This window comes from Dermacentor andersoni, chromosome 8, assembly GCF_023375885.2.
Source record: "Dermacentor andersoni chromosome 8, qqDerAnde1_hic_scaffold, whole genome shotgun sequence".
Taxonomy (NCBI): Eukaryota; Metazoa; Arthropoda; class Arachnida; order Ixodida; family Ixodidae; genus Dermacentor; species Dermacentor andersoni.
Window position 1 is genome coordinate 112,868,854 of NC_092821.1, and position 13,074 is coordinate 112,881,927.

At 45.4% G+C, this 13,074-nt stretch overlaps 1 protein-coding gene across 1 annotated transcript in view; it reads left to right on the top strand.

Moving 5' to 3' along the window:
• Positions 1-4,834: 4,834 nt before the first annotated feature.
• Positions 4,835-13,074, top strand: part of LOC126529212 (cytochrome P450 6a9-like) — an 80,643-nt gene continuing 72,403 nt past the window's right edge. The window contains exon 1 of the mRNA XM_055069858.2: positions 4,835-5,124. Coding sequence (XP_054925833.2) covers positions 4,835-5,124 — 290 coding nt within the window. The remainder of the gene's footprint in view (positions 5,125-13,074) is intronic.

Consider the following 13,074-nt stretch of genomic DNA (forward strand, 5'->3'; position numbering starts at 1 on the left):
AGCCTTCATGGCCGTTTCTCATTCTGAAGTTCCTGGTTTCGATTTCCACCTTAACCCCAATTTTATTTCGAGCTCAATTACTTTTCTTCGCTTAGAGGAATCTCACTAAAATATTTGGCGTAAATGAGCGCGTTCTTTGACCGGTTAAGAATTTTTTTTTTACTTCCATAGGGAGTTTTCGCTCACGTCCAATGCACGGCCAATGCACGGCCAATGCTAGGTCAACGTGCATAAGAGTCCAGATGTTATTTAAATTACCTTAATGCCTTTATTTAATTATCTTAAATGAATCTTTCTGTGCTGAAATCTCTTTCGTTTCTCATAATTACAAGCTAACATGCAGTAACAGTCTTCAGTCGTTTTATCTCTTTCCAACAGGCCTACATGAAGTAGTAGAAATTATTAATCACTTATGAATGACAAATGCTGGCCTTGATAACATTCAACCTGTTCACCTAAAATGCATCTCCGACCTCATCTCGATTCCATTCGCTTATGTAATCAACATTATGTTTAAAGCTGGAATCTTTCCTGCACAGACTAAAAGAGCCAATATCATCCTAGTGTTTAAAAGGGAGAGAGTGCTTCCATTTCCTACCATCGACCTATTGCCATTCTGTCATAGAAGAGTATCGAGAAGCGACTGACTAAATATTTAACTACGTATGTCATCTTATCCACTCAACAATTTGGTTTTCGCGCAGGTTTTTTGACATATTTCACACAACTTTCTTTTACTGACTATATTAAGCACGCCCTGGACTCAGGATGGTTCGCTGGTGCCCTGTTGACTGACCTTTCCAAGGTCTTTGATTCTATAGTTCATTCCATCCTCTTAGCTAAACTTAACTCAATTGGCATTGTAGGCAGTGCACATAAACTAATTAGAAGTTATTTATCTAACAGACAGCAAACCGCTCGTATTTGTAACATTCTTTCCAGCTTTAAATCCACTCACAAAGGTGTCCCTCAATGCTCCATACTCGGCTCGCTTTCATTTCTAATTGATATGAATACTCTGTCTGCAAACTTAACATACCTTCAACCTTTCATGTATGCAGATGATACAACGATAGTTACAAGTGACAGGTCCATCGATTCGTTAACTAGCCGGTTGACCGCTGACCTCAGGAATATTTGCGACTGGTGCAAAGCTAATGGTTTAACAATTAACCCTAATAAAACACAGTTCATTGCCTTCCACTAGAGTCAGAACCCTCTTTCATCTACTTCTGTATTATTATCAACTGCCACCGCCTCCTTAGTGCCCCTCAGTGCACAGTTCTGAGATTTTTTCTTAATACTCGTCTCAGGTATACCCGTCACATTTCTTTTGTAAATCAGATGTTAGCCTACGCTATAAGAATATTAATCAAATCGCGACCAATTTTCAATTTACCGTCTTTATTTAAGATATACTACGCCTTCCTCCACAGTAATATTACGCGCTTTATCATGCAATGGAAAAACACCTATCATCTCACATACTGCCACTCCAACGCTTTCAAAGCCAAGCCATCCGTGTCCTAACATTAAGCCCACCGTTCACCAGCGCGTCTTCATTACTTCAACAGCACGGTGTATTGTCAGTGTGCAAGTTGTTCAAATATAAATTGGAAATTCTTGTTTTCAAGTCTCTAACCTAGGCACCCATCGAAAGAGTGTCTCCAGCAGCATCTCTCAGTCGGACTACCGAGAAGCTGTCGTTCCACTTTGACGCACATACTGCAGTGGTGTCCGGTAAATTTCTTTCTTGATTCAACATACTCCTACGTTCGTGTTAAATTCATTGCAATAAGCGGAACCCATCAGTACAGTATGACAAAAGCAGGTCAAAATGCTTCTTCTCTGCCTACCACCATACTTCTAGTTGTGGACGCTTCATTTTGACTTGCATAGCCGATTTAGTGGAAACCATGCAGTCAGTGGGCCTTGGTGGTTATGATCGGTTATAGCGCACTTTCTTGAAAAGCAACATCAATGCAGCTCGGAGTGCACTGCAAGGACATTCTCTGCAGTCAGCGCGCATTGGTAATTATCATTTGTCTATCGGGGGTTTTCTATATAAGCGACACCGCCGCTTCTTGGAGTGCATTGGGAGGACATTGTATGCAGTCAGTGTATATTGATCGTTATCAGTTGCCCATAGCTTACGATAACGTAAAGCAAGTGCACAACTGCCCAAGCAACGCTCCTAAATACTTGACCTCAAGTACGTTGCGAGAAGAACCTATGCAGTCATTGTCCATTGGAGTTTATCAGCTGTCTATAGCGTAATATCTATAAAGCCAGCCGCATAGTAGCTTCATGTGAGTTGCAAGAAACACGCAAACATTTCTCAGTGTGCGTCAACTGTGCCTTAGTATTACCTATTAGACACTGCATCGCCTGATACCGCAACATCTCACAGTAGTGCTTGTTCAATGTGAGCCGTTCAATGGGCTGCGTTGACCGTGGTATCGCATATCCGTTTCGGTTAAGTGTCCACAGTATGAGCGCAGAAAGACGTTGCCTCACTCAACACATCCGTTTCGGTTACGGGCCCACAGTATGAGTACACGAAGACATTGCCTCACTCAATGACCCCGCATTCTGTCTCGGCCATGCTAGCCTTCTTCTTGATTAAAACGAAAAGAAGACACTCACCCACCTTAAAATTGGGACAGCTACTGATTTGCACAAAGCAGCATTAAAGAAATGGCGGCATAACGTAAATGAGCAGAACCAGCTGTCCAAGCTAATGAAAATGGAAAGACCGTAGACGAGCTCAAACGTTGCGCGATATGTACAATAGCGTACAGCCAGAAAGACCGAGAACATGGTGTGCCAAGCACCGCACCGAGCCCGATCACCACTAAAAAACACTGACCACTAATATCCAATCACTATCCACTATTGGACTCCTTACCCGTCTCAACATCGTATTGAGGAAGCTATGCAGCATTGGGGCACTCAAGAAACTCCGATTACGAGGCACATTATACATTCGTGATGCCGCTCGCAAAATTCACTTGTGCTTACAAAAGCTAGACGCGTTTGACGACGATATGAGCGGAGGGTAAGTACATTTCATATGCAGCTTTAGGTTTACGTTATAGAGCTTCGTGTTCTTGAAATCAATTATCACACCCGCCGTGGTTGCTTAGTGGCTATGGTGTTGGGCTGCTAAGCACGAGGTCGCGGGATCGAATCCCGGCCACGGCGGCCGCACTTCAGTGAGGGCGAAATGCGAAAACACCCATGTACTTAGAGTTAGGTGCACGTTAAAGAACCCCAGGTGGTCTAAATTTCCGGAGCCCCCCACTACGGCGTGCCTCATAATCAGAAAGTGGTTTTGGCACGTAAAACCGTATAATTTAAATCAAATATCACCACTCCAAAACGGTGTTTTTTCAAAGCCCGTGCGTTGATTCGGGTGTTACACCGGCTCAGCCAACCAAAGCACACGTAAACTAATGGCTATTTAAGCACCTTTAACACAGTCCTTCAGATATCGTCAGTTTATCACTGTAACAGAGATTAGAGGGGCCAATATTATTATACACAGAAAAACTGGACACTCGGAGCACATTTTAAATCGAAATTTCAATTTGAAATTGCGGCTTCTAGGCCCCTCCCGCCGACAGTGACCGCCAGTTTGGCATGAATTATGAAGTGAATAAGTGTGGGGCCGTCGCTGCGTCGACGCAATTCTTTCACTCGTTTGACAAAAGCAGCAAAACTAGAGACCGCATGCAGACGATATCTCGGGCTGCTCGTCGAAACGCACGTCTGAAAGCAAAACAATGCATGGTTCCGACGAACATTTCTGGTACTTGCAGTGCCCTTGTGGATCTTCCTTTTTCAACCAAAGGGGGCCGTCCTTGGGTGGGCGATCCAGATCGTCACCGTTTATTGTTGGTAGACTGCCGTATGGCTCAATTACGATTTAAAAAACGCAGTTAGCTGTCGGAGGCATATGATTTAACATGTGCTGCATGTTAAACCATACCTTAAGGGCTCGGAAATTTGTCGTCATGACCTCTAAAGCAATGGGGAGCGAAGGAGCTTTTACGTCAGATTTAAATAACGCAACGCTCTGGTTCCGAGTTATTACGTCTCCTGAACGACTAGTTTACTTCGTCAAAAGGAGACAGAGGCTTCATTAGAAGAACGTTGAGACTTGAAGTGATTAACTACGGCCGAATGCCTGCATAACAAAACCGTTAAACAACATGTACTTTTCTTTCAGCAGGTGCGGGCGCTTTGGAAATAGCTATGAGCCGGTATTTGTAATACAACAAAAACGTGCCCGCGAAGTGGTGGCATGTCTGGGTACTTGAACTGGACGACTATTTGCACGAAACACCACTAACGGTATCTAATGTAGGTGAACTGCCCCCATAGAAGTACACTTGTATGAAAGAGGACAAAATCATTCGACTACAAGAAGAAGCCTAAGCCTATGGCACCGCTGAACATTGATGTTCTTTTGGGCCACTGTGATTTCTAAACAGACGCTGCTGCTACATGCGACGATGGACAAATGGCATGGATCAGGACAACGCATTTGCCTCGGCAAGAAACTAAGAAGTATATATCGGATTTCTATGAGTCTACTAGAACTCCTGGCCATGCAACATGTCATAAAAGCAGCCTCGTTATTATCAAACATCACACAAGTGCCCATACACACTGATTCATTGATCGCCACGAAACAGTTGAAGCGAATGCGCAACGCTACATCACTTGCAATGCCATGGCAGATAGCAAAGCAGACAAAAAATGTCTACCCACTAGCGCATCTTATGCAAGACGTATTTAAGGATATCCTAGCCCAGAAATATTCCATGACATGCAGCACACGTGCTCTTATCTGCCCGTGTGCCCATTGCCTCCCCCGCAACCCCACAAGGGTGGAGCTTGCAGAGCATATGAATGTGTTCCCCAGCGGCATGCCGCTGCTGTCACCTGCAAGTGTAATGTGTTCGCCAAGGACGACGCCACCAGCCCCTACTGTGCGATCCTGGGAAAAGACACGGATGTGTACCACATGCTGTGGACTTGTCCAGGCATAAGAAATATCCAACAGCCCTTGATCATACGGCCTGGTCTCTGCAATGGTCACCATGCTGACTTCCACGAGTGGAGTCAAGATTACCGAAAAATACATTCTCGCTGGACTTACTCAAACATTCAGGAACACAATTGCGCTTATAACAGTTTTTTTTGTAGTTTTCGGATGCCGTAATGAAGCTCCACATGAATTAAACGGCTATTTGTGGCTACCCGCCATGGTTGCTCAGTGGCTATGGTGTTGGGCTGCTGAGCACGAGGTTGCAGGATCGAATCCCTGCCACGGCGGCTGCATTTCGATGGGAGCGAAATGCGAAAACACCCGTTTACTTAGATTTAGGTGCACGTTAAAGAACCCCAGGTGGTCTAAATTTCCGGAGTCCTCCACTACGGCGTGCCTCATAATCAGAAAGTGGTTTGGTACGGAAAACCTCATAATTTAATTTTTTAACTTTAAATTTGTGGCTTGCTTACGCAGTAAACCGGTGCGCTCATTGGCCCTACTTTGTGGATCACTTCTCGTTGCTCTATTGTGCAGCATGAGGATGCTTGAAGTCTGCCTTACAAAAATACGTTGCAGCGTTCCCTCCCTTAACGTTACACTGGCCATGTTTGGTGCCTTTCTTTATGTGCACCCTTTACAATGAGGAAGAAACAATTCATCACTGACTTCCTTCGATCCTGTCGGCGCTTCACTGCTGCAAGAAAAAGAATCTTGAAACCACATCTCTGAAGACGTGACCCGGACTGAACAGAACCTATAAACCTTTTGTTTGGGGCCTTGACTCCTACATTCAGCAGGAGGAATGTTTGCTCCACTGTCGAGTTCAACCGATTGACGTGTTATATCGTTTCTCCTTTTCTTGTTTTTCTTTTTCGCACATTCCTATTAATAGGCGTCGAATCTTACTCTTCGTACTGCACTAATTTTAGCATGTATTTCGTCTTTAAACAGAATTTAGTCTATAGCAACCCTAAAAATTTATTTATTCATGATGACAAACTTGGAATAGTTGACCTATTTATTGTCCACTCCTCTATAGTGAGTGTGAGCCACAAGTTCGCTGGACAGCGACAACGACGACGGTTCTGGTTTATTGAATAACAGAAACGGCCGACTGTCTTATTGTTTACAATGGTAACATGCATGTTCCAATGCAACGTACATGAGAATGTTTCTGACAGTTCGCCGTGGTGTGTACGTTCTTTAGGCAAGGGCAGCATATTGTTGTCATAGAACTTAGTGTGTTTTACTACAACTATATGAAGAGAACAGACGACGCCGTTGTCACGAATGGCGCTTCCTAACACTCCCAACAGAAGGACGAAAAGGAGAGAAGAGAATGATATGATCGTTTTCGTTGCAGGCGTAAGCAGCGCTTCAAGGTAGATATAGAAGTTTCGAGCAAGAGAAAAAAGATAAGGAGATATATATGAAATACTAGACTAAAGAGCACGTTTAGCAAACCTCAATGACTCAAGCAAGCCAGGTGACTGTTTGCCATCACCCCGTTCTAGAGGGGATGCCAATAAATCGTTATCATCATCATCACTAAACCTAGATCAACAAAATATATGGAAGCTAGATACATTTAAAAATAAAGGACAAGAGGATGGAAGCGACATAGGTGGTTTCGACGGCCACTTGTAGAAATTCGTCCACTTACTTTTTCCGTTCTTTAATATTCTTACATCGATTTTGTAAACTAATAATTACCTAGCTCTACAGTTTTCCTGGTTTCTTTGTCGGTCTTCTCCGTACGATCAAAACCAAGGTGAAGCTAAGTCCCTCGTTTCTACTTATTCTTTTCTTTCCGATATATAAGCTAAACTGACCGTCAAGATAAAAAAAGAACAATCCACATCTACACCTAGGTGCTGCTGACTTCAAGAGTCTATTGACACCTTACCAGTATCCCGTATTTAATAAAGCGCTCCGCAATTAAAAAAAAAGAGCGTTAGAATTTCGCCACGATAGGCAGAGTTTGACGTAAGGACGGTATGATGTTGTGAGGAGAGAACATGCTAGCTTGCGTTCATCAAAGCGCCAGATCCGCATCACAATTACGGAAAGTAAGTGAATAACAGTTGCGCTGAACACTATCGCTGAATACCACTGCTGGCACTATAGCGGCATTACTGGTAGTTATTATCCAGGGGCACAGTTTCCCTCAAGCAAACGCGTTTGCAGGCTCTCTGACACCCCTTCTTGTATTTATATACTTGAGGATGCAATGAAAATAAAATTTGCTTCCGGGTAAATTTTTTTGTCTCTGGTTGGAAACAAGGGCAGTTGAATAATGGAGAAAGTGGCAATTAAATTAGCAGGCTTAAGATATCAGCAAGCGTAAAGAAAAGAATTAATTAAATTAGCGTTCTTGCGGTACATAAACTGGGTAGTACTAATTGGATCTTTAGTAAACTTGAGGCACGAAGAAAAACAGGGCTTCGAGCACGGACACCCGTAAGAGCTGCTAGGGTGCAGAATATCAACCACGCCAATTTAAAGCCTTCCTTATTGAATTTCACAGTCGCTGTAAGCATGACCTCAGCAACGATGGAAAGACCTCTGTATTATGCGCTGCTCAACGTTCAGGCGGTATATAACAAAGGCATTTGCAAACATAAGAAATGGGACGCGTGGGAACGGGTCAAGAATTACGATGGGGTCACTAGGCTGTACGCCCCTAAAGTAGGATCGCATATGTTAAGTTAATGACTCCGGCGCTCATGTCTAATGTTAACAAGTTTTGCTAGGCCATAGGTGAAGAAGCAACACGTCGAGGGCACGCGCTTACGACTCGGTCCTCGAGAAAGCTGAATTACGTATATGAGGGTGGCAAATGTAATTGGCATGCGACCGCTATGCCTGGAGCCCGAATTTCATGTAAACTTACACTGGCACAATATATTTGCTTTGCAATCTGTTGGAATTCATTAGCGATTCTTACTGTGCCCTGACCACATGCTAAGTACCTAAAAAGAAGCCATGCGAGAACTTCGTTAGTTGCCCACAGATATAGCTAAGAAAGTGGCGTCATCTCGAAGTCACGTGACCCCTTTTAATGTGACCTTTTTCTGTGTTTCTTTTTTATTGCCTTCTTTGCGTGCATCACGGAAACTAGCTATCGGCTGCTTCTGGCATAAAACAACCTTCAAGAAAAAGTGAATACGCCTAATGGCGGCAGGCGCGCATATCCCCAGTAGGGCAGTTTCATCCTGGCGTATTACAGTTGATTGCAACACTGGGCAGTTAACTACGTCACCTTTCATGGCATCGGACTTGAAGTATAAGGGGGAAAGGTGATGTGAAGTGAAATGACAGATTTAGCATGTCCGAGTCAATGACTACTCTGAGCTGCTACCCTTCAGTGCATATAATCGAACGAATGTTCACATGAGCACTGTTTCCGATTGATCTTTACTTGAAAGTCACTCGACACTGTTCGACTACTCTCGCCACTCTGTGCTTCGGGAAGCACAAACGTTCATCCTGTGTCGTGGTTCGCGTTATCGACCAGTTAGGCGTTAGGTGCAACGGCACAGTAGTGCAACTGATTAAGGCGCTTGAGCTCCGGAGCTCGTATCTGAATACGAGGGAACTGAGAAATTGTTTTACATGGTTTCCACTACATTACATTTGGTGAAATTGGTTGCAGTTCAAGGAAAGAGGTAATGTCTACTTACTGTAATAAGTGGGTTTCTAATTTCGCAATTTTTTTATAAAACCATAGAAATGGCAACATTTCAAGAAACTGTAGTCAATTTTAAAGTTCCTTAAGCAGTTAAAGGCGGTATCATAATACTAAAAACTGCGCCTATTAATCCATCTAAAGTGAGCAAAATTGGAACATTATTAAATAGACACTACTCTGTGATATCCTATTAACTTCTGAGTGGGACTTGTGCAAAATTTGAAGAATAATTTTAACAATTTCGCGAAAGCCACAAATTCACGTATCACACTTGGCTGCTTGAGTTGTTCTAACCAATACAGCTGATAGAACTGCGACGCCTGTTCTTGCCAAATACGTAAAGGCAAGGCGCAGAAGACCAGGACTTAGGAAGAAGAACACAAACAACAAGACGGGCGCCTACGTAAAGGCAAGGCGCAGAAGACCAGGACTTAGGAAGAAGAACACCTAAGAACGCCCGTCTTGTTGTTTGTGTTCTGGCGCCCGTCTTGTTGTTTGTGTTCTTCTTCCTAAGTCCTGGTCTTCTGCGCCTTGCCTTTACGTACTTCAAGCATGAACCAACTAGCCCAAGCAAGAGTTTTACTTGCCAATTAGTTGGGTAAACTTCGTGGTGCCATTTTTACTAACTTACTTCTTTTAAAAAAATCGTAATGAAGTCCTGGCTATATAACATTCTGCGTCGTATGGTTGCTAGAATTTAACCTTCTACTTCAGATGCAACAAGTTTCATTTAAATCCGTCTATAGCACTTGTCTTGCGGGAGCATTTCTGCGTTTACACATTTATTTGGATTGGGAAATCGGAGCTGACCCCGATGACACCGAGTTATAGTTTATTCGTAACAAGGCAACGGACAGGGACTGTGACCGCCACGGACTTTAGTGCGGGGACTTCCACTTCAACGGAGGCACAAGGCATACGTGTGTTCCAGGTACGCGGGGAGCTCAGAGGCCAGCGTCGAGACAACTCGCATTTCGAACATAATTGCTAAATTTCAGAAGGATCCATTTTGATGGAAGATGGGCGTTTCGTGATCTGCTTCACTGAACTGGCAGTCTTGCGACCTTGGGCCAAGGATGACAGGATGAGGAGAAAAAGATGAGGCGCGCCGTACAGCGCTCCCGGTGCTGCAGATCTAGTACAGACATCCACGAATACACCACAATATGGATGGGGAGGGAGCCGTAGCTCAATTGGTGAAAGGTCGTGGGCGTGAGGCGGAATACGTGGGTGCGGCTCCCCACTACCGATAAGTTGTCGTTCGGTGCCATTCCCTTTCACTTGTTATAGTTAAAAGCATATAGTCGAATCAGTGTCCGGCCTCCATGCAGTACACGAGTGGAGAAAAAGGAGTTGTCGTGCCACGGATTGTCGTGCCATATGGTAATCGTCGTGCTGCACCTCGTCGTTCCATCGTCGTCGTGCTGTCGTGATTCCATTACCGCCCTGCCGTCTTGGTCGCGCTGCGTAGTCGAAACGCCATCGCCATCTCAAGCATCGTGACGTCATCGTGCTCGTCATCGTCGCGCCTCCGCTGCTGCCACCGCCACCTTACGGTGGTGACCGTGGTCTAGCGAGCATTAGGGCATCGCCTTCGGCCGCGGGAGGTGGTTCGTTCGAAATCCGTCGCCGCCAGAGACCCGGCCAACCGGTTGAAGAAGGGGTGCAGAAGCTACCCTGCAGTCTCTTTCGTATGTAGCCGGTCTTGTGGGCTCCCGGCGCATTCTTGCGTTCCTTCGGCACTACGGCACGGCACCACTGCACCATTGAACTAGGGCTAGGCGAGGAATTTTGTTGGACAGTGTGCGTCGCTTTTCAAGAAATTTAAGCTTTTACGGCACGGAACCGGGACTCGCGACTGAGTCATCGAAAAGTAGCTCTGCCGTGTGACTCGGTTTGTTTCGCATGTGCCGAATCTTACTGGGACAAGTTCGTAACGCATTCTCTGACGCCCAACAGCATCGTAATTAATTTCGTAGCTTTTATTTCGATAGGAATTATATGGACACTCCAGGCGCATTTCTGCCGTCGGCGTCGCCGTCGCCGTGAGGTTCCGTATGAGTGAAAGCATGTGTTGGTGAGCCGGCGAACATGGTTCAATCTCGCGTGCGCGAGCGAGGAACGCGGCCCGGAAGCGTGTCCCCTCCCGTGGCGCGCGAGGCGAGGGGGTCAGGCGAGGGAGGAAGGGCGCGCTTCTCCGGCTGCCCTGTAGCTTGCCACCCGGCTTTCTCTCCGTGGTGTGCGTCTGGGAGAGGCTTCGTAAACACAGCTTCCGGCCAGTTTTGTATCAACAGCTTAGATCAATTCCAGCCAGAAAAGGTATCACAGATACGTAATACTGCTTTCACGTGTTTATACGTTCTCACAGCTTCTTCTGTGGCGCTCCCATTTTCGGGCGGTCGTTCGTGCTCTTGCTTCGTCGCGCGCCATGAGTAAACGGGTTTCTTGACTCTGAGCTATCGTCGCTTTCCCGGTAAAGTAAAATGCAGAGTTTCTGCCGTGGGTGTCCCATAGAAAAAAAAAAAAAAGAAAACGAGTCTGGCGGTCCCATACCACCAACTTCTGATTACGCCCGTGTCCAAGTGTAACTCCGGTAGTTGCCGAGCACCAGGCCGGGAGCTCGCTTGTGCCTATTTTTACCGCTAGATACCTGGTGACAACATCGCTTACCTCCCACAGCACCGGTGGATGCTCGAATATTTCACCGAAACTGTAGTGGAACACGGGGTCCGCGGCGAACTTTTAAACAACCGTGCGCCAGGACGCGGTACATCTCCACGCATTAGAAAAATTCAAGTGGGTTTCCCGCGGTAGCGGGATTCGAACCCATTACCTACCTCCTCGCGTACGAGGCAGATGCTCTACCATTTCACCACCGCTGTTATGCAGTCTAGCGAAACATGTCGACGGTAATTTGTGCCGCCATAGCGAAACACCCTTATCGACGTCAGGAGTGCATACTTAGGAAGTATTGCCCTTTCGTTCATTTAATATTGCGCTCTGCATAAGCTGTTCGTTTACAGAAGCTATATTCGACGGTTTCTGCAACAATTTCTCTACATTTGATCTGAAAAAAAAATGTTTATTTTCCCGTTACTTTCCTGGGCTTTCTTGTCTGTTAGTTACAGGGTTTTTTTATTGTGTGGTGTACTACTGAGCAACAATCAACCACAGCTTGAAAATAAGAACTTTAAGCTGTTATATAAATCACTTCCACGCTAATACGCACCAAGGCATTCAGAAATGTAGAAATCATTGGGGGTGCGGTTTCTTAGAGCGGCTGCTCACATGCTTAATTCTTAGTTCATTCTAATTAAAAATATTAAACTTATAGCGAGGTAAACAACTGCCCCCTAGTGCGGGTCAAGCACAGGTCTTCTCAATTCTTACCTTAGCCCTCACAAAGTTCTTTAGGGAGAAACTGTGGTTTGGTGCGATAATTGAGTTAGGTGTAAAACGGCAAGAAAGTGCAGAAAGAATAAACTGGTGGAAGGGGGCACCTCTCCCCTCACAAACACACCATGTTTGGGGGCGGGACATACGCAGAAGGATAAAGCACGAACAATTCGTGCAGACACCCTGGCCGGATAGGGACGGTTCATTGAAAACACACCTTCCAGGGCACTCTTGGGGGACAACAAGAAAAATGACGTTTTCTGCGACCTCGGCCGCGCACTCTGCGAAGGACACGATTCAGGAAAACTCGGGTGAAGCGGTGCGTGTGGTAATCACGCAATTCGGAACGCCGCCTCCCGTGTCAATGAGCTTCCTCGTAGAGTGTACACGCGGACGCAGTGGAATCTGAGGCCGCCGCTAGGTCATGCGTGCGTAGTGTGTGAGAGTCATTCATGAATTGGATGTTTCGTTGGGAGCAGGATTTGTGAAGTATCCGCCGTGGTAGCTCACGGGCTGCGGCATTGCGCTGCTGTCCTCGAGATGATGATGATGATGATGATGATGATGATGATGATGATGATGATGATGATGATGATGATAATAATAATAATAATTACTTCATTTACCATCGGGGTTGATAACGCAGGTTGAGAGAAAAAGCTAGGGCATGCTTGGTTAGTTCTTTGGTCCCCGAACGAAAATAAATTTTGATCGTTGGTGCAATCCCGGCCGAGGTGGCCGCATACCGTTGGAAGTGGAATGCGAAAAAAAAAAATGTTTGTGTCCAGTGCGTTGATTTCACGTTAAGAAATCCCCACGTTTTCTGAACGGAGTGTCGCACTATGGTTTACCTGAAGATTAGGTAGTAGTTTTGGCATGTCAAGCCTAAAAATTAAATTTTTTACAGGTTTCCAGGCGTGCAGATTTC